Source organism: Microtus oregoni, unplaced genomic scaffold (assembly GCF_018167655.1).
Source record: "Microtus oregoni isolate MIOR12 unplaced genomic scaffold, Mior012 000028F_ref0000031, whole genome shotgun sequence".
Classification (NCBI taxonomy): Eukaryota; Metazoa; Chordata; class Mammalia; order Rodentia; family Cricetidae; genus Microtus; species Microtus oregoni.
The window spans coordinates 14652678-14672812 of record NW_024543087.1 but is presented as its reverse complement, the minus strand read 5'-3'; the positions used below and the strand labels follow the sequence as shown (position 1 = coordinate 14672812).

General features: G+C 50.0%; 1 protein-coding gene across 6 annotated transcripts in view; it reads left to right on the top strand.

The window, feature by feature from the left end:
• Pfkfb4 (6-phosphofructo-2-kinase/fructose-2,6-biphosphatase 4) overlaps positions 1-13912 on the top strand; it is a 32917-nt gene extending 19005 nt beyond the window's left edge. For 5 of the 6 annotated variants that reach the window (XM_041677327.1, XM_041677326.1, XM_041677325.1 and 2 more), the window contains 5 exons: positions 5980-6084; positions 9484-9613; positions 9707-9769; positions 10706-10770; positions 12063-13912. In XM_041677327.1, the coding sequence (XP_041533261.1) occupies positions 5980-6084; positions 9484-9613; positions 9707-9769; positions 10706-10770; positions 12063-12122 (423 nt within the window). In that variant the 3' untranslated portion in view covers positions 12123-13912. Of the gene's footprint in view, positions 1-5979; positions 6085-9483; positions 9614-9706; positions 9770-10705; positions 10771-12033 lie in introns of all 6 variants that reach the window. The other variant, XM_041677324.1, reaches the window with a different exon arrangement.
• Positions 13913-20135: the final 6223 nt, after the last annotated feature.

The following is a 20135-nucleotide window of genomic DNA, read 5'->3' as shown; positions in this document are numbered from 1 at the left end:
TTGTGGTTGTCCATGGAGGCCGGAAGAGAGCCTTCCAGAGGAATCTCACACAAGCTACTTGAGGCACAGACTTATGACTCATTGCTGCTGTGGTTCCCAGTCTGGCAGGTGTAGCCGGGTTCTTTGCCATTACAGCATAAGCTGGGAAGCGTCTCTGCAGAGACTTGGGGTCTCCTTCAAGCCCGCATGCTTGTTACCTCTATTCATCTCCTCGGCTACAGGATGAGGGCCTACTATCTTAGCTGCGGCTTGCCAGTAGCTAAGTCATACAGGCCAACCATAGTTCCTTGCTATGTGGACCTCTTAGAATTTGGCAACTCATTTCTTCAGTCAGTAAGAAGGAGCCTGTCTCTTTAGTCAATAAACTGGAATCTTACAATACAGTGTGACCATGTGGTTGACGGCTTGTTCCCTCTGCCACACTCTTTTGGCTTAGAAGCAGGTCTCGGACCCTGCTCCTGCTCACAAGGCTCTCAGAGAAGAGGCCTGACTCACTCATGGTACGTGTGTGTGTGTGTGTGTGTGTGTGTGTATCACAGCAGGGTTCCGCAGCCAAGCCTTTACTGTGTCTGCCTTCTCACTTTCTGTTCCTCTCGCCCTCCCGAGGGGAAGGAAGCAGTTACCACTTTAGCTGAAAGACACTCGCTGTGCTGTTACTAGTCACGGCTAGGAGGAATGGGCAAGGTGCCATTTTACTGTTATCTCTGATGCTCTATGTGACTGAAATTTTCACATGAAAAGTGTGTATGTATAATGCATCAGTTTCAGTAATCTATAATTATACCCTTCAAATTCTCTGCAACCTTAGGGGGTTTTTGTGTGTGTGTGTGAACTTGGTCGTCATAGACTAATAGTTCAGTGTTGTTAGACTATAATAATGATTCTGTTTGTTTTGTGTGTGTGAACTTGGTCATCATAGACTAATAGTTCAGTGTTGTTAGACTATAATTATGATTCTGTTTGTTTTTCTCACATTTCTTTTTTGCTCTTTATATTTTCCTGTTTGCTGTGCATATTTTGATCTTTCTAATATAAGATAATTTGTCATAACTTGTGGGTTGGGATAGCTGCATTAGTAGAATGCTTACTTAGCGTGCAGGAAGCCCTGGAGGAATCCGCAGCTGTGCATCAACTGGCCTGGTGGCATGCAGCTGTAATTCCTGCACTTGGGAGGCAGAGGCCGGAGGGACAGAAGTTCAAGGTCAACCTTGGCTACAGTTTGAGGCCATCTGGGGCTACACGAGACCCTGGACTAAAAAGAGAAACTTAAGTGATCTGAATTTGTGGTCCACAAAAAGAAACAGATTCTCGTTCCTGCTTGTTCTTGGAGTTTTAGGGCAAAAGCTCTGGCTTTGGGAGCCTCTCCACCCAGTCCAGTATGACAATCAGAGACATGGCCAATGGCAGAAAGGAGATGTAGTCCATGTGACCTCTGTTGACATGGACGGATGCAGTGGTCACTGATCCCTCAGTCCATCTTCACAGACTGAGAGGAAGTCTGAGATTCTGTATAAAGGGTAAATAAACGAGAGAAAAGGGTTTGGGGTTTGCACAGCTGCCAGAACAGGAAGTCTTGGTTGGTCAAGCCAGTGGTCTGGTCACTGACTGCTCTCTAGTTCTGAAAGTGGCTCAGGAGAAGCAGTGACCACCACTTGAGAACAGACTACTTCTTAAGAGATAATTGCTGCAGCCACAGGATGCAGCCTCACCAGCACAGGGGCTGACCTCCTACAGTCAGGACCATTGCTGTCACCGTCCAGAGGAGAGCAGGAGGAAATAGCAGCCTGTGAGATAGGGTGACCCGCTCACTTCCTGTGGTCTCATCCCTCATGGCTTGGTAGGTGTAGTTCAGAATGTGGTAAGAGCAAGGGAGAGGGACGAGGAATCTGGAGGCACACATGAGATGGCCCAGTTGGCATCACCCGCCCTCCCACCCCTAGATAAGGTTTCTCTGGATAGCCCTGCCTGTCCTGTAACTCTCTGTGTAGATCAGGCTGGACTCAAACTTAAGAGATTCACCCGCCTCAGTCTCCCAAGTGCTGGGATTAAAGATGTGTACCGCCACACTCGGCCCAGCATCTCCTTTAAAGTTTTTGTTTTTAAATTTTATTTATTTAATGTACATTAGGGTTTTGCCTGTATGTATGTCTGTATGAGTATGTCAGATCCCCTGGAACTGGAGTTACAGATAGCTGTGTGCTGCCATGTAGGTGCTGGGAATTGAATCTGAGTCCTTTGGAAGAACAGCTAGTGCTCTTAACCTCGGAGCCATCTCTCTTGTGTGTTTTTAAATTTTAAATGTATTTGTGTATTTTTCCTTGGGGGGTCTGTGACATGTGCCACAGCACATGTGGAGGTCAGAAGACAACTTGCTGGAGTCGGTTCTCTCCTGGGGACTGAGCTCCTGTCACTAGATTAGGTGGCAAGTGCCTTTATCTACTGAGTCATCTTGTCAGCCCCAGCACCTCTTTAAGGCTGCTGTTTCAGCTGAGTGTGGTGATGCACATCTTTAATCCCAGCACTTGGGAGGCCTCAAACTCAGAGATCTGCCTGCCTTCTGCCTCTGCCTCTGCCTCTGCCTCTGCCTTCTGAGTGCTGGGGTTAAAGGCATGTGCTACCACTGCCTGGCTTGTTTTGTTTTTTAATCTTCTGCACATGAGCTCAGTGTGTGTGTGCACGCGTATGGAGTATATGCATGTTTGTGTGCACATAGGCATCCGTGGCTAGAGGAAGAAGTTGGGTACCCTGCTCCATCACCCTCTGCCTTCTCCCCTTGAGACAGTATTTCACTGAATTAGCTGGCAGCCAGCATGCCCAGTGACCCTCTGGTCTCTGCCCCACAGTACTGGGATTGCAGATGTATGTGGCCTTGCCTAGCTTTTATATGGGTGCTGAGGATTCAAACTCAGGCCTCCTTGCATGTGCAGCAAGTGCTCTTACCCACTGACCATCTGCCTGTGCCCCGGTCGGTCTGTTTGAGGGTGTGGTGAGATTTCTGCTGTTTCTCTCTGAGCTTTTGTGTGGGTAGTCTCTATTGCTGTTTGTGTTTTTAAGTTCAGTTTCACTTCTGCTTTTTCTTTCTGGTGTGGAAAGCCTGACTGATTATTGCTTTGTGGCTGGAGCCCTCAGAGTGATGGTTCCCCCTTTGTCACCACAGGCTTCTGGTGACTCTTTTGCTGCTGGCCTCCTTTGCCCAGCCTTAGGCCCATCCATCGTCCTTTGAATCACCTCTGCAGTGGAAGGCTTCAGGTCACTGGGCTCAGTGATCTAGGTCTGTTTGTTCCTCTTGCAGGAAAGTTGATGCACTTAGTCTCCGTCCATCGCAGAAGTGCACATAGGATGGCCTTTCTCCAGTCTGACAGGCAGGCGGGAGGCAGCAGTGACCTCTCTCTGTGTCTCTCTCTCTCTCTCTCTCTCTCTCTTGTTTTGTTTTCTGAGACAGGGTGTCTCTGTGAAACAATCCTGGCTGTCCTGGAACTCACTCTGTAGACCAGGCTGGCCTCTAACTCACAGAGATCCGCCTGCCTTTGCCTCCCGAGTGCTGGGACTTTTTTGAGACAGGGTCTCTCCCTGGACCTGGTGCTCCAAGACTCCTCCTGCCTCTGCCTGCCCAGTGCTGGGACGACAAATGCGTGTGACCACATTAGCTTTTTACATGTGTTGGGCATCCAAACTCAGATTCTCAGGAGTCAGCACGGGCTTTCCTGACTGAGCCATCTTCCCAGCCTGAACAGGGCTTTGTTTACGGGCCTGCTTCCCTCTAAGCCTTCCCACAATGCCCTTTAACATTTACATTGTTATCAACAGGTGCTTCAAGTCAACCTAAAACATTCTTCCTGCCTCAGTAACTAACCACTTCCACATTCTTAGGGACTTATTACAACAGAGCTTCACTTCCTGGTATCAGAACACGTCTCAGTTCTTAGGGCCCCATAGCGATGGCTCACTCTGGTGGATGTATTTCATGAAATGCTTGAGGCTTCACTGCCTCTGGGCCTTAAATACCTTTTCGGTACTTTCCATCACCTGTCTTGTCTACTGGTGGCTGACTGTGTTTTATTTAATTTGTGTGGGTGTGTGGCACCCTCAGAGACCTGAAGAGGACATTGAGCCCTCTGGAGCTTAAGTTACAGATGACTGTGACCCACCCAACATGGTTTCTGGGAGCTGAACTTGGGCCCTCTGGAAAAGCAGCAAACGTTCTTAACCGTTGAGCAGAATCTGTAGCTCCTTTGTTATGGTTTTAATTGTGTATATGTATGTGTGTGTGTGTGTGAGAGAGAGTGTGTGTGTGTGCATTGTGGTTTCAATTGTGTGTGTGAGTGTGTGAGTGTGTGTGTGTGTGTGCAGCAGAGTCCGGGTGCCTGTGCAGGCCTGGGGATGAGATCTCCTAGAACTGGAGTTACAGGCAGTCGTGAGGTGCCTGCAGCGAGTGCTGGAACTGAACCCAGATTTATTTATTTATTTTATTATGTATATAGTATTCTGTCTGTGTGTATGCCTGCAGGCCAGAAGAGGGCACCAGACCTCATTACAGATGGCTGTGAGCCACCATGTGGTTGCTGGGAATTGAACTCAGGACCTTTGGAAGAGCAGGCAATGCTCTTAACCGCTGAGCCATCTCTCCAGCACCCCAGGTTGTGTTTTTGAGACAGAGTCTTGTGTAGGTTAGGCTGACCTCAGCTTTGACCTTCATTCAGCTCCCCGCAAGCTTGATTCACCTCCTGGTGTGCTCAGCTTGGCTTGTTTTGACTTTTGTAGAAGATCCCGTTCTTGTGTTCTTTCTCTGGTTCCCTGTGGCCTGGTCTCTCCCTCAGGGACACAAATGAGTTTTTGTTATTACAGTTCCCACAGCAGTTCCTACTCATACTTAGCACTTCCATAATAGACAAGAATTAAGGACCAGCGCGATGCTGGTGGGAGGAGGAGGGCACTCGCTGACAAGCCTGGGAACTGGGTTCTGTCCCTGTGGTGAGAACTGACTGCTGTAAGTTGTCCTCTGACCTCCACAACCGTGCCCTGTCATGAGCACATGGGTACACACAACAAACTAACAAACAAACAAATAAATGCAATAAAAAGATTTTAAGCCATTGTAGTGGCACATGACTTTAAGCCCAGCACTCGGGAGGCAGAGGCAGGCAGATCTCTGTTGTAGAATATTATTTTAAGGTGTGTTACTTTTGTTTATGTTGCATTTGTTTAACTCTGTGAAGCTGTGATTCTTTGTCTAAAACACCTGGTGGTCTAATAAATAAAAAGCTGATTAGCTAATAGCGAGGCAGGAGAATGGACAGGTGGGGCTGGTGGGCAGAGAGAACAAATAGGAGAAATCTGGGCAGAGGAGAAGGAACAGGAACAAGGAGAGAAGGAGGCCAGGGGCCGGCCACACACCAGCCGTGGTGTGAGAGTTAAAGTAGATACACAGAAGTAAGAAAAGGAAAAGGCTCAGAGGCAGAAGGTAGATGGGATAGTTTAAGAAAAGCAGCAAGAAACAAGCCAAGCTAAGGTCGGGCATTTATAAGTAATCATAAGTCTTTGTGTGTGGGGGAGCTGGATGGCTGGCCTCCCAAAAAACCAGAAGAATAAAAACCAACAACAGATCTCTGAGTTTGAGGCCAGCCTGGTTTACAGGACAGTCAGGGCTGTATATAGAGAACCGAACCTATCTCAAAGAACAAAAAACAGACAAAAAAAAAAATTAAAGACTAAGGAAAGGACCCACGTTTGTGCTAAGTCCTGTATCATTCCCTGGATCGTTGTGTGAGGGCGAGGTAAGGGTGATTCTGACAGCTTCCTACAGCTTGGCTACCAGCACACTCAATGTCCCGAGAAGGTCTGCTTTTCCACAGTGTAAGCTTTGTGCTTAGAGTGGCCCCTTGGCCCAGGAAATGCTGGTCTCCTCCGTCTGCCCCTCCAACCCCAGGGTGGTCTTTTCAGCCTGGCATGGGTGGTGTGATGGCTGCTGTGTCTTCCTAGGGTGTCTGTGAGGAGATGACCTACGAAGAGATCCAGGGTCACTATCCACTGGAATTTGCCCTGCGGGATCAGGACAAGTACCGCTACCGGTACCCGAAGGGTGAGGTAGGTGGGGCCTGGGGTCTTAGTTGCAGTTCCTGCTGCCGGCCTGGCAGTGCTGTTTGTGGCCGGGGCTCAGAGGCTTGACCTTAGGGCCGGCAGCAGAGGTGTGTGTTTCTTCTCCATCAGTTCCCAGCTCTGCCTCCCAGACCTTTGTTCTTCCTCGGGCGGTGGGAGGCCAATGCTACTGAGCAGGGATTAGCCATGCTGGGTGCCTCTCTGTCTTTTCTTCCTTTCTAAGGGTTGCAGACCTGGCAAGGGCAGAGGCTGAGCTCAGTGTCACTGGCTCTGTTAGATTTGGCTTTTCTGGGACTTGTAGATTAGCCATGGTCTCCTGGGATGTCCAGGCCAGCTCCTTTTTCAGGGAACTGTCAGCCTTTCCCAGAGTGCTCTCAGTGGCCAGGCCTCACTCCTAGGTTTTCCACCCTTCTCTCTGCCCTGGACCTTTGGCCTTTCTTTCTTTCTTTCTTTTTTTTTTTAAAGATTTATTTATTTATTATGTATACAACATTCTGCCTCAATTTATGCCTGCACACCAGAAGAGGGAGCCAGATCTCAGTACAGATGGTTGTGAGCCACCATGTGGTTGCTGGGAATTGAACTCAGGACCTCTGGAAGAGCAGCCAGTGCTCTTAACCTCTGAGCCATCTCTCCAGCCGCCCCCCCCCCCCTTTGGCCTTTCTTTAGACGCCTTCCCCTGGCACAAGGTGATCTTATCCTTCCCAGGGCTCCACGTGCCAACCCTACCCTGCCTCCAGATCCATGGAGATCTTCTCCAAAGAGATTGGCCAAGGTGACCACACTGGTCACCTTCCCCCAGAGAATCCCTGGTCACTCCAGGCCCCAGGTCAGAAAGTAAGAGTCTCCTGCTTCAGGGAGGTGCCCCCAGGATGGTGACTAAATATGGCCCTGAGACACATGTGTGTCTCATGTAGCTCTGGGTGACATGAATAATTCTCACCTTGTCCTGTGAGGCAGAGTTCAAGTTCAGAGCCATCCCAGAAGGGGGAAAGGGAACCAGTGCAGTCAGCTGTCTGCCTTGCAAACACGAGGACCTAAACTCGATCCCCAGAGTCCAGGTAAAAAACAAAACCAAACTACCCAGTGTAGCATGGATACCTGTAATCCCGGGAACTGAGGAGGTGGAGGCAAGTCGATCCTTGGCACTTGCTAACTAGGAAGCCTTCTCTACTCTGCTCCAGGCCAATGAGAGATCCTGTCTCAAAAAATAAGGTAGACAGTACCTTAAATAATAAATAAAGCCGGGCGATGGTGGCGCACGCCTTTAATCCCAGCACTCGGGAGGCAGAGGCAGGCGGATCTCTGTGAGTTCGAGACCAGCCTGGTCTACAGAGCTAGTTCCAGGACAGGCTCCAAAGCCACAGAGAAACCCTGTCTCGAAAAACCAAAAAAAATAAATAAATAAAAATAAACGACATCCGAGGCTGACCTCAGAGCCTCCACATGCATACATATAATCATTGAACATATATCCTTCCACACACACATAAAAAAGAATAAAAAAGAGAAGCAAAAAAGGATTGTGCCAGAACTGCTGGAGGTCGGCACGGGTCAGGCGTTGGTGCCACTGCCCAGGCACAGTGTGGGCAGACTCTGCTGGGGGTTTATTTTGAAAAATGGGTAACTGTAGAGACGGACCTGCCCCTACCCCCATACCTAATTCTTGGGTTAAAATGGAGCTAGGGTTGCCCCAGGAGCCAGCAGAAACACAAAGTCCACATTACCACAACAGTGGGGGAGGGGACAGGTAAGCAGACAACCACAAGGTTGTTTCTGGGGACTATAGGTTCCTGACAGTTGTCATACTCCGGGAAGTCCATTGCCCTCCTCAAGTGCTGTGGCCTTTCCGCCAGTCACAGCTTCCCGCTACTGAATCCTGTAGTGAAGGCTGCAGAGGCCCTATGGATGGCATGAGGTAGCTGTGTAAATTGAGGACTACTCCAAGGTATGGTTAGAAGGAAAGTTCTTATCGTAACTATGAGGGAGAGAACAGCCAGAGGCATCTGGAAGAGTCCAGAGCAGGGAGAAAGTTGTAGACTTAACATGTCCAGCAGACTAGACCTGGCCACGAGAGGAGAATGAGGGAAGGAGGGACAGAGACAAGACCAAGAGAGACAGGCAAGAGAGGGAACCAAGAGAGAACATTCTCAAAATAGTGGGGTTACAGGGAATGAGAAACTGGGGGAGGGAAGCCTAGGAACTGGAGAAGTTTAGGGTAGGGGATGGGTAAGAAGAGCCATAGGGACTTTTGATACCGAGGAAGCCTGGAGGCCAGCATTGCTTCAGTATACTAATAGGCACCACAGACAGCCATTTATCCTGAGTTTCTTTGAGACCTGATAGTAGCCTTTTGGGATATGTCTGAGGCCTAGCTCTCTTGGTCCTACCAGGACTCAGCCCCAGAAGGAGAAGGTGGCTCCCTTCCCAGATTGTCCCCAGCGCCTGTCCAGGTTAGGCATCTCACTAAAGCAGCCCTCCAAGGGAAGCCGCTCACTCCATCCCCTCAGGACCTGGCTGGAGGGAGCTTAAACACAACCTCTAGCAGAGTGAGCAGCTCCAGGGGGCGGCAGGTGGCCCATTGCCTAGCACACCTGTCTTAGTAGGGTTTCTATTGCTGGGATGAAACCCAATGGCCAAAAGAAAGCCAAGGAGGAAAGGCGTTATTGGCTTACACCTCACGTTAAAGTTCTTCACTGAAGGAAGTCGGGACAGAACTCAAACAGGACAGGAACCTGGAGGCAGGAGCTGATGCAGAGGCTTGTGTGTGGGGGGGGGGGGTGTTGCTACTGGCTTGCTTCCCATGGATTGCTCAGCCTGCTTGGGTACAGAACCCAGGCCCGCCAGCCTAGCACCACCCTCAATGTGCTGTGCCCTCTCCCATCAACCACTAGTTAAGAAAATGTCCTACAGCAGGATTTTCTCTATTGAGGTAACCTCCTGTCTTAGAGTTTCTCTTGCTGTGAAGAGAAACCATGACCACAACAACCCTCACAAAGAACAACATTTACCTGGGACTGGCTTAGTTCATTATGGTGGGAAGCATGGCAGCTCGCAGGTAGAGAGGTAGCTGAGAGTCTACATCTGGATCCACAGGCAGCTGGAAGAGAGGGTGACATTGGGCCTGACTTGAGCATTTGAAACCTCACAGCTCACTCCCAGTGACACACTTCCTCCTACAAGGTCACACCTACTCCAGCAATCCACAACTCCTTATAGTGCCAGTCCCTATGAGCCTGTGGGGGCCATTTTTGTTCAAACCACCTCACCTCCTTTCAGACAACTCTAGTTTATATGTGAAGTCAACGTAAGTCTAGTCAGAACAACTCCTGACTCCGTTCCTACCCCTGGAGCCGGGCCTGAAGGACATCTCTGCTGCCTTTGCAGTCCTATGAAGACCTGGTGCAGCGACTGGAGCCTGTCATCATGGAACTGGAGAGACAGGAGAACGTGCTGGTCATCTGTCACCAGGCTGTGATGCGTTGCCTCCTGGCCTACTTCCTTGACAAGGCAGCTGGTGAGGGGCCTTGGCCCGGCTGGTGGGCTGTGGGCATGACATGGGGACATCGGGCTTGTGTGGCATGTGAGCCCTGTCCTTCTTTGTCCACAGAAGAGCTGCCCTACCTCAAGTGCCCCTTGCACACAGTCCTGAAGCTCACACCCGTGGCCTACGGTAAGGGGGCGTCCCGTGTTGACCCTGACTGTCTGTAGGGTCTAGGATGGTCCACAGATCTCTGCTTTCCCTTGGGCCTCATTCATGCCGACTCTCCCCCACACACTGCCTTTCCCAATTCCCTTTCTCCATTTTCTTCTTTCATTGCTCTGAGGCAGGTTTTTGCTCAGAAACTTCCTGTCTCAGTTCCTTCCTGCCCCACCCCCACCAGTGCTGGAATTCTTTCTAATCACGCACCTAATTTGCTTTTTAGTTTATAAAAAACTTTGTGTATTCAATTATGGTAGCTTGTGCTTGTAATCAGGAGGAAGATTGCCAAGAGTTTGAGGCTAGCCTTGGCTACATAGTGAGTTCAAGGCCAGCCTGAGTTACAAAATGAGACCCTGTCTCAAACAAACATAAGTTCCTGTGACCATAGGAAGCCTCCTTAGTGATCTTTGATCTTTCCTTAGCCTTAGAATGTTCTGAATGCAGGACATTTGTGTCTCCCCCGCCTCTTACTACACTGGCAGATGCTCAGGCCATAGTCCACTCTCCTTAGTCACGCTTGTGGAGAACGAAGCTTCAGGGGAGCTGGGATTACTCCCCCTCCTGGACTTACTGCACTGTCTGTGGCAGGATGGAGGGTGTTGCTGGTGTGGGAGCACCAAGAGTTAGGGACTCCATGTTGATCACAGACCTGTTGCTGCCCCAGCCACCCCCAGTCGCTGTGTAGGCAGCTTGGGCCCCCTGTGGCACACATGGGCAGGCACACATGCATCCGCAGGAGTCTGGCAAGTCCTCCTTGCCTCCTGGCGGGCCCTGGAGCTGTCTGGGGAAGGATGGACAGGGTAAAGCTGAGCTCTGTACACTCTGGCCTCCTCCTTGGCGTAGCTTTTGCCACTGTGGCTCTGCTGCCCTCTGTGTGGAAACGACACTGGCCTCTTCCTTCGGCAGGTTGTAAAGTGGAGTCCATATTCCTGAACGTGGCAGCTGTGAACACACACCGAGACAGGCCTCAGGTAGCGCTGGGCTCACTGCTGGGGTGGTGGACGTGGTCCCTGGGGGTGTCCTGACTCTCTATCTTCAGGCTTCCCACTTGGGTATCTCTTCCCAGGCTGTTTTCTCTTGTCTCCTGTGGCTAGGTAGTGCTGTGGTCTGGGTAGTTAGGTGCTTCCCAAGGTCAGCCCTGGGGAGGGCCTGGAACTGGGTATGTTTGGCTCCCAGTTCTTAAGGCCCCACAAACTCAACAGCTTTGCCCAGATCTGGACCAGATGCTGGTTCGGGGTGAGGGAGAGGCTAGATGCCCACCCACAGCAGGTGGGGATTCTGGCCTCCCTTACCAGTCCAGGCATCATGAGAGCCTTTGTAACTGGGCACCTTTGAACTTTAAAAGTATTATGGGCCTGGCATTGTGGCTAAGATGGTAGAATGCTTGCCTGTCACACACAGAGCCTTGAATTTGATCCCCAACAGTGCACAGTGACAGATGCCTAGAATCCCAGCTTACAGAGGCAGGAGAATGAGAAGTTTAAGGTCATTCTCAGTTATATAGTGAGTTTGAGGGCAACATGGGCTACATGAGACTCTCTCTCAAAAGACAAAACAATAACAAACCAACCCTACCTCAAAGTAGGAATCTACCTGGGGCTGGTCTATGAGCTCAGCATAGGCCAAGAGGAGCGTGTCTTTGTCCCTGAAGGGATGGCTATGGTATGCTGCACAGGGCTACCACTCCTGACCTAGTCCTGAGCTTCTGGAATCAAAGGAAGCCATTGAGGGCTCACAGAACAGCCTCGTGGAGCTTAGGGAAGTCTCAAGACTCCATTCCTCAGGCTGGAGATACCCAAGGCTTAGCAGGCCAAGGATGGAACTGGACCTTATGACTTATGGAGGTCATTCACAGTGAGAGCTTCAGGGGCTTCAGGGGGTCCCACGACTCAGTCCTGAGGAGCTAAGCCATGTTACAGACTAGATGTCCATAGGCTGCTAGAGCTGGGAAAGAGGCACACCCAGGCAGGGACTGAGCCTCGTCAGCTACCAGTCCTCAGGTAGGAGGTAGAGTAGCCTTGCTTGGGGCAGCACCTGACCTGCTTGCAGTGGGGCCTGGAGTAGTTAGCAGCCTCACCCCACCCTTGTCCTGTCATCTGAGAACCAAGCACGTGGTACTTCAGACTTCCGGCAGATAGGGTCTTTCAGCTGGGGCTCCTGAGGTGAGATGGGTATCTGTCTGGCCACAGTGATCAGGACAGCAGGGGTGAGGTGTCCCCTCTCTTCCTGAGCAGGGTGGACATTCTTTGTCTTTGTTATGCAGAATGTAGACATCTCCAGGCCTTCAGAGGAAGCCCTTGTCACAGTCCCTGCTCACCAGTGACCACGTCTCATCCAAAAGCCCTGGCAGGCCCTGACTTCTGCAGAGGGGTCACCCCAGGGGTCACTCCAGGCCTACTTGGTGTTTGCTGTACTGACGATGTCACCAAGCAGGAGCACTCCTGAAGCCATGGGTGCCTAGCAACACTCAGAACTCTCAGCCTAGCCCACTGCCTCATTGCTGACCACCAGCAGCAGGGCTAGGGACGGCTGCTGAGCTGCTGCTGAGTTCTCTGGGCCTTGTGCCCCTCTGCTGGCTCCTCTGCAACAGCTCTCAAGCAGCCTGCCCGCTGCCTCATGAAGTATGCAACCTTAAATGTGACATGAGACAGAAGTCTCACTAGAACACCCCCACTGTGGCCCAGCTGCCTGAAATGGGCCAGGTGACCACGGCAGAGCTCTGCTGCCCTCTCTGTAGCCACCCTCGAGGCCAGAGGCCAGAGGCCAGACCTTTGCGGGACCTTCGTGTATGCTATTCCCTGCCTGGAACAGAGTGGCGCAGAAGAACTGTCACCGTATTTGTAGGTGCTCATGGGGACAGCATGTTGTTTCTGGCGTTTGACACTGGACAAGTGTGGAAGGCAGCGTTTGTGGTGCCTTCCTATGTCTACCAAGTCGTGCACTGGAACGTGGGGCAGCTACAGCTCAGGCTGCCTTGTCTTCAGTTCTCCCCCAGGGGGCGTGCAGTGGCCGGGCACCAAAGTGCTCATGGAGCTGGTCTCCCCTGCTTGGCTGTTGCTGTCAGGTCCACACAGGACAGACCACTGGTGACTGGGACATACCTTTGTCATAAATGGCTCAGACCTGGTAGTCCTGTCAGACTGTCTTCTACCTGTAAGACTGAGGAGGGAGAGACAAAATACGGAGGCAGGCGGTCCCAGTCGCGGGAGGAGCCTCCAGACCCACTCCAGCTTTGATGCACAGACAACTTAAGCCTAGCGAAACAGCTTTATGAAGCCTGGTGCCTCTCGTGCCCTGAGTTCTTATGGGTCCAGGCAGCAAGGTCAGGTTCCATGTTTCAGCTGACCAGCAGAATGACAAGCAGGCTTTGAAGCAGGCTGGAAGCCTGCCTATAGCAGTAATCAGTGCTCTGATATCCACACAGCAGCCATGGGGAAGCCAGGCCCTGCATCCAAGAGCATTTCCAGGCCTGAATCTGGCAGAGCAGCCCAATGCTGCCAGCCCTGGGCTGTATAACTTGCAGATGCCACCTGCCTCGGAGAAGTCAGTGCCGTTATCCCTAGCCAGTGTCTCTCAGCTGCTGTGCTGGGACTGGGGCATGACCCTCCTGGACTCATCAGACCTCCAAGCCCTAGCTTGGAGCTAGAAGACCATAGCACTGCCTTTGGGATGTGGGGCCTGCACCCTTTGCTCCCTTCTCAGAATCTGAGTGCTGTTGTCATGTTGCCTCCACACGCATGTTCGCCAGAGCAGACCCTGTGGTCAGCAGCTGTGAACACATAGCTGGATGCCAGTTGAGGTGAAGACCACCAAAGCCTTTTTCCTCTGTGCCTGGGAAGATGGGAATTGTTGGATGCAGAGGTAAGAGCCTCGGGTTGGGGCAGAAGGATGCCAGTGGAGCAGGGCGTGTGCTGCAACACTCCCTCATGCAGCAGGAAGTGGCCTCTGTGCAGTAGGCAGGCTGGCCACCGGCTCTTAGCTGAGATGATTCATGGGCAGAATCACCGACATTGTTCTGCTTTTCCGAGAACATATGGTTTTGGATTTCAGTTGTACATTGCACTATGTCCAGTGTTCTTTGCAATAAATACTTTTTAAAAAACGTCTCGAAAAACCAAAAAAAAAAAAAACAACGTAATTTGATGTGGGATTTTGTAGCGTTTTCCTTCTCTTTGTGTGTGTGTGTGTATGTATGTTTATGTGTGATGCTCTTTTCCAGCTCTGTCGTCACCTGGTGCAGGCTTTCTCACAGGTGTGTGTGGTGGTTTGAAAATGACCCCCAAAGGGAATGACACTATTAGGAGGTGTGGCCTTGTTGGAGGGACTGTGTCACTGTGGAGGCTTTGAAGTCTCACATGTGCTCAAGGCACCACCCAGTATCTCCAACCACTTCCTGTTGCCTGCAAGTCTCAGCTCCGTCTCCAACACCATGTCTACCAACACGCCATCTTGTCAATAATGGTCTAAACCTCTGCAAATGTAAGCCACCCAAATGTTTTCCTTTATATGAGTTGCTGTGGCCATGGTGTCTTTTCACAGCAACAGAAACCCTAAGACAGTGTGTGTGTGTGTGTGTGTGTATTGGAGTCCTTCAGTCAGCTTCTGCCCAGATGTTCCCCCTTGAAAACTACCAGGTGTGGTGGCACATATCTGTAATCTCTGCTCACTGGAGGCAGAGGCAGGAGAATCTCTGTTTTAGGATTCTGTTGCTGTGAAGAGACAGCATGACCATGACAACTCTTTTTTGTTTGTTTTTAAGTATTTATTTATTTATTATGTATACAATATTCTGTCTGCGTATATGCCTTCAGATCAGAAGAGGGCACCAGACCTCATTACAGATGGTTGTCAGCCACCATGTGGTTGCCGAGAATTGAACTCAGGACCTTTGGAAGAGCAGGCAATGCTCTTAACCACTGAGCCATCTTTCTGGCCCTGTTTGTTAGTTTTTTTTTTTAAATATTTATTTTTTTTATGTACCCAATATTCTGTCTGTGTATATGCCTGCAGGCCAGAAGAGGGTACCAGACCTCATTACAGATGGTTGTGAGCCACCATGTGGTTGCTGGGAATTGAACTCAGGACCTTTGGAAGAGCAGGCAATGCTCTTAACCTCTGAGCCATCTCTCCAGCCCCTGTTTGTTTGTTTTTGAGACAGGGTTTCTCTGTAGCTTTGGAGCCTGTCCTGGAACTAGCTCTTGTAGACCAGGCTGGCCTCAAACTCACAGAGATCTGCCTATCTCTGCCTCCCGAGTGCTGGGATTAAATAAAGGTATGTGCCACCACCGCCCGGCTCCATGACAACTCTTATAAAAGAAAGCATTTCATTGGGGCTGGCTTACAGTTTCAGAGGTTAGCTCATTATCATGGTGGGAGCATGTTGGCATGCAGAAAGAGTTGGTGCTAAAGAAGTTGTGAACTCTACATCTGGATCCTCAGCAGCAGCAGGAAGAGAGAGAGTCACTGGCCTGGTTTGGGCTTTTGAAGCCTCAAAGCCCACCTCCCAGTGACACACTTCCTCCTAATTAGATCACACCTCCTTATCCTTCTCAAACAGTGCCATTCCCTGACACCCAGGGGCTATGGGAGCCATTCTTATTCAAACCACCATAATCTATCAATAGATTCTTTCTTTTTTAATTTTTAAAATTTAATTATTTTATGTGTATGTATGTGTGCATGGGTGCTTGCCTACCTGTATGTCTATTCACCATGTGCATGTCTGGTCCCCACAGAGGCCAGAAGAGGGCATTGAGTCCTCTTGAACTAGAGTTACAGGCAGTTGTGAGCTGCCATGTGGGCACTGGGAATTGAACCCAGGTCCTCTGGAAGACAAGTACTTAACCACTGAGCCATCTCTCTAACCCAGGGTGGTCTCTCTCTCTCTCTCTCTCTCTCTCTCTCTCTTTCTTTTGAGATAGGGTTTTACTGTGTAGCCCTGGCTGTCCTGGAACTTGCTTTGTAGAACAGGCTGCTCTTGAACTCAGAGATCTACCTGCCTCTACCTCCCAAGTGCTGGGGTTAAAGGTGTGCACCACTGCCCAGCTATAACACAGGGTCTTAACCAAGCACAGTGTAGAGTGCTTAGGGCTCTTCCTGGGACTTCATTGTTTTCCTTTATTTACATTCATGCTGTCCCTCAAATTTCATTCGCACTAAATTGCTGCCGCCTTCTCCCCAGCTCCCACACCCAGGCATCCCTTTGAACACAGAAGATGTTGTGGCTCTCATGGTCCTTCTCACATGCCGTCCTATACAGTATCGGTCAGTCTTGGCACTGCCTTCTAAATATATGCAAAATAAAGTGCGTGCCTGACATGGGGCCTCAGGTGGACACCCAGCACCACAAATAAGCCAATCCTGATGCAGTGAAGCCTTGTCCACATCGTGGCCATCCTCACCTGGATTGGTGCATCAGGTTCCACAGGGGAACTGTGGCTAGAGGTCTTATCATTTTAAAAGAATTACTGAGGGGCTGGAGAGATGGCTCAGTGGTTAAGAGCATAGAGTATTCTTGCAGAAGACCCGAGTTCAATACCCAGCACACAAGATATTTCCAAACTGCCTGTAAATCCAGCTCACCCATGCACAGATGGAATACACTGTGTGCATGGTTAGAGATAAGGTAATTTTTGAGAGGTTCATTTATTTCTACGTGTATGTGGGTGTGCCTTCATGTGTAGCCGTGTGGACTGTGTGCATGCACGGTGCCTTTGAAGGCTTGAGGCCACAGATCCCCTGACACGGAGTCACAGGTGTTTGGAGCCGCCTGATGTGAGGCTGGGAAGCGATCCATGCTCTCACTGAAGGTAGACTCTTCCCGAGGACTGGAGCATGTTTTCGCTCTGTGCCTTGATTCTGTGGCTAAGAATCTGACCTTGTTCATTCTCTAAGCTGTGCCTCCTCCAAAATGCGACCACCTGACATCACATCTGGACCTCTTAAACACTCTGCGTCTAAAGTCTTCCTGTGTTCCTCACTGGCCTGGCCTCCCATGGTCTGATGTCCTTTCTAGCACAAGATTGTGCTTTTGCCCTCTGTTTAACCCAAATCCTCTCTTTGATACCCTGAAGATGGATTTGGGGCATGGGGGGGTCCCTGAATGTCTTTCTTTCTTTGTCCCTAATCCCAACATGGCCACACAGAGCAATTCTGCTCTGGCTTTTGAGATCACTTGTCTGTGGTGTTAACATCATCTGGGTAACTCAGTCCCTACTCAGACCCCAGAGGTTAAAGACTTAGCACCCCAAGACTGTCCCCAGTTCAGGTTTCAAGGGCAAAGTCACTCATACTCAAGAGTGGCTGGCTATGAATCTTGGGTACCCACAACCGCCTCCAGTGGTTCTATGATTAGCGTGATCACAGGACTCAGGAACTTAGCATTTACTGCCTTATTGTAAAGAGTATAAAGGGTGAGATTTAGGAGGAGTGGGGTGTTTTAGATTCCATCTTTCCTTCCCCCTCTCCCTCTTTTCACCCCCTCCCCTCCTTCTCTCTCCCTCCCTTCCCTGCAGTACTGGCAGGAAGAAAGCTATTCTAAGTGACCCTTGTGTCCCTCCTATCTGGATATCAAACTACTAGAACAATGGACCTCAAAGAACTGCAGTTTGCCAAGAATCTCAGGGTTGAGTGAAGTCTGGTCCTGGCCAGAGGAGGGGTTTCTCACAGTTCTTTCTGACAACTTGCCATAGAACCTTGCCAGACAGACTTGGGCAGGGACAACAGCTTGGGCTGGACTCCACTCCTTTTGCCCTCTCTTTAACCGAAACCTCTCTTTAGTACCCTGAAAATGGATTTGGGGGTGGTGGTCCCTGGCCTTCTTTATTTGTTCCTATTCCCAGCATGGCCACATAGAGTAAATCTGTTCTGACTTTAATGATTACTTTTAGCCTAAAACCCTAAAAATTGGTCACATGATCTTTCTAATAAACCACACCAAACAAAAAGACCCCCCCCAAAAAAACCCAACTTATTTGTGCGTATTTGGGGGAGGGGTTAGAGGACAGCGTAGCAGTTCCCAGGCCCCTCACAGCTTTGCCACTAAGCAATATCCCAGTCTGCGAGGGAAGTGTTAAGAAGGCAGTAGATCATGAAGCATTTTATCTTAGAGCAGGTGACTGTAGTCTGTCAGGAACACAAAGCTCTTTCTACAGACTTTTAGCTGCCTAGATTTTGTTTGTTTTGTTTCTCTGTGTAGCTTTGGAGCCTGTCCTGGAACTTGCTTTGTAGACCAGGCTGGCCTTGACCTCACAGAGACCCACCTGCCTCTGCCTCCTGAGTGCTGGAGTTAAAGGTGTATGCCACCACCGCCCGGCTGACCTCCTAGATTTAAATAAAAGGTGTGTGTGTGGGGTGTGTGAGAAGGTAACTAGAAGACCTTTAATTTGTGTGAAGGAAAAGGCAAGCTGGGAATCTCTGCAGCTGCAGGAGGGAGATGGAGGAGGAGGAGAAAAGGCTATGCTCTTTGAGTCAAGAAAGCAGGCAGGTGAGTAAGAGCAGTGTTGGAGCAGCTGCTGGGGGGGGGTCCCCAAAGAGAAAGGGTAAGAGTGTGAGATGTCTGAGTGAGCAGGTTTGGGATGTTAGTGGGAATCTGAAAGGGGGACATAGAGGAAGGAGAAATTTCTGAGAAGCCAGAAAATGGACTTCACAGAGCGTGCCTGTAAATAACAGTGTCCAGGAAGGACCTTTGGGGTACAGAAGGACCTCACTGAAGGAACAGTTATTCCTTCCATCTTCAACATCTTTTTTTTTTTTTTTTTTTTTTTTTTTTTTTTTTTTTTTTTACATTTGGGGGTCGCAGGGGCAATGGTGTCAGGCATTCAAGTGGACCACTTGTAGGTAGAAGTTGGTTCTTGACTCCATCATTGGCCCTGGGCTCTGAGCAGGTGGTAAGGCTTGGCTCGGCTGCAGGTGTCTTTACCCAGGTCGTCACTGAGCCTTTGAATATGGCTTCAGGTGTACCATGTTTCTCTCCGTCTTCTGGCAGATCCCATGAGGTTGCGGCACAGGATTTTCTCCAGGAAGGCCTGGGCAAGGGAACTTCTTGCTGTTTTCATAGAAGGGTATTATTGGCAGGGCTATTGCAGAGGGGGTTACGCTGCTGATTAATGGCTGGGTCTTCAGTGTCTGAGGAGGAGCAAGTGGAATATTTCCTCCTTCATCAAGATTATCTGAGACACAGGAGGTGGGATCCAAAGATGAACGAAACAGGATCTCGTCTTGACCCCCAAGCCTGTGGATTTCCGCCTGGCTATTTCCCTTCCCTCCTCCACACTGCCAGGGCTGGGGTGCAGCTCACTGGCTGCTCCAGCTGGGCCTGCAGCAAAAGCCCTTGCTCTAGGTGCCATGGATGCGAGGAAGGAGTGTTTGACTCACCATCATTCAAAATGGATGAAAAGGGCCAAGTGCTGGGTGAGAACAAGGCCCCTCGGGCTAGTGGACTATCACTTACCACACCCAGCGTCCCCATCCTGTCAGAGCTGAGCACCACCAGGTGTTGTTCTGACTTGCTAGGTCCGTGCACAGTTCGCAGCTACAAACTGTACATTTTTTCTTACGATTATGTGTATGAGTGTTTGCCTCCACATACATACGTGTACCACGTATGTGCCTAGTGACCACAGAGGTCAGAAGAGGGCATGGGATCCCTTGGCAATGGAGCTACAGATGGTTGTGAGCCACCATGTGGATGCTGGGAGTTAACCACAAGAGCAACTAGTGCCTTTAACTGCTGAGCCACCTCCAGCCCTGGACCAGTTATCCTAACTGAGGTGGTGATGCCATCCAGGCATGCGGGAATCCAGGCATGCGGGAATCTAGGCATGCAGGAATCCAGGCATGCAGGAATGGGTTCATTTTTTTTTCACCAGTTTACGAATTAAAAGGCAGAAAAAGTGGGTTAGTCAAGAAAAGTCCAAGTTTATCCAAAGAGGACAAATTTATTATATCTTAAAAGCAAAATCTGGCTGAGTGTGGTGGCACACACCTTTGATTCTAGCACTGAGGAGGCAGAAGCAGGCGGATCTCTGCGAGGTCTACATAGTGAGACCTTTATCAAAAACAAACAAAACCCCTTCTGCATCTGAAGAATGGGGATGAAGAGAACGAAAAACCACCATTCCCTTTGAGTTAAACCAGCATGGAGGGCAGAGCTTTAGAGGAAGCCCAAGTGTTAGCAACAGCATACATACGTTCTGACAAGCTTCCGAAAGGACAAAACGAGGCAGGCTCAGCAGAACCTCACTGAGGCTTGTAGGAACCCGGTGGCCAGGAATTCTGGGAAGGAAAGGTATAGTATTTCATTAAAGGGACATTTAGTCTACCCATCCTTTAGCAC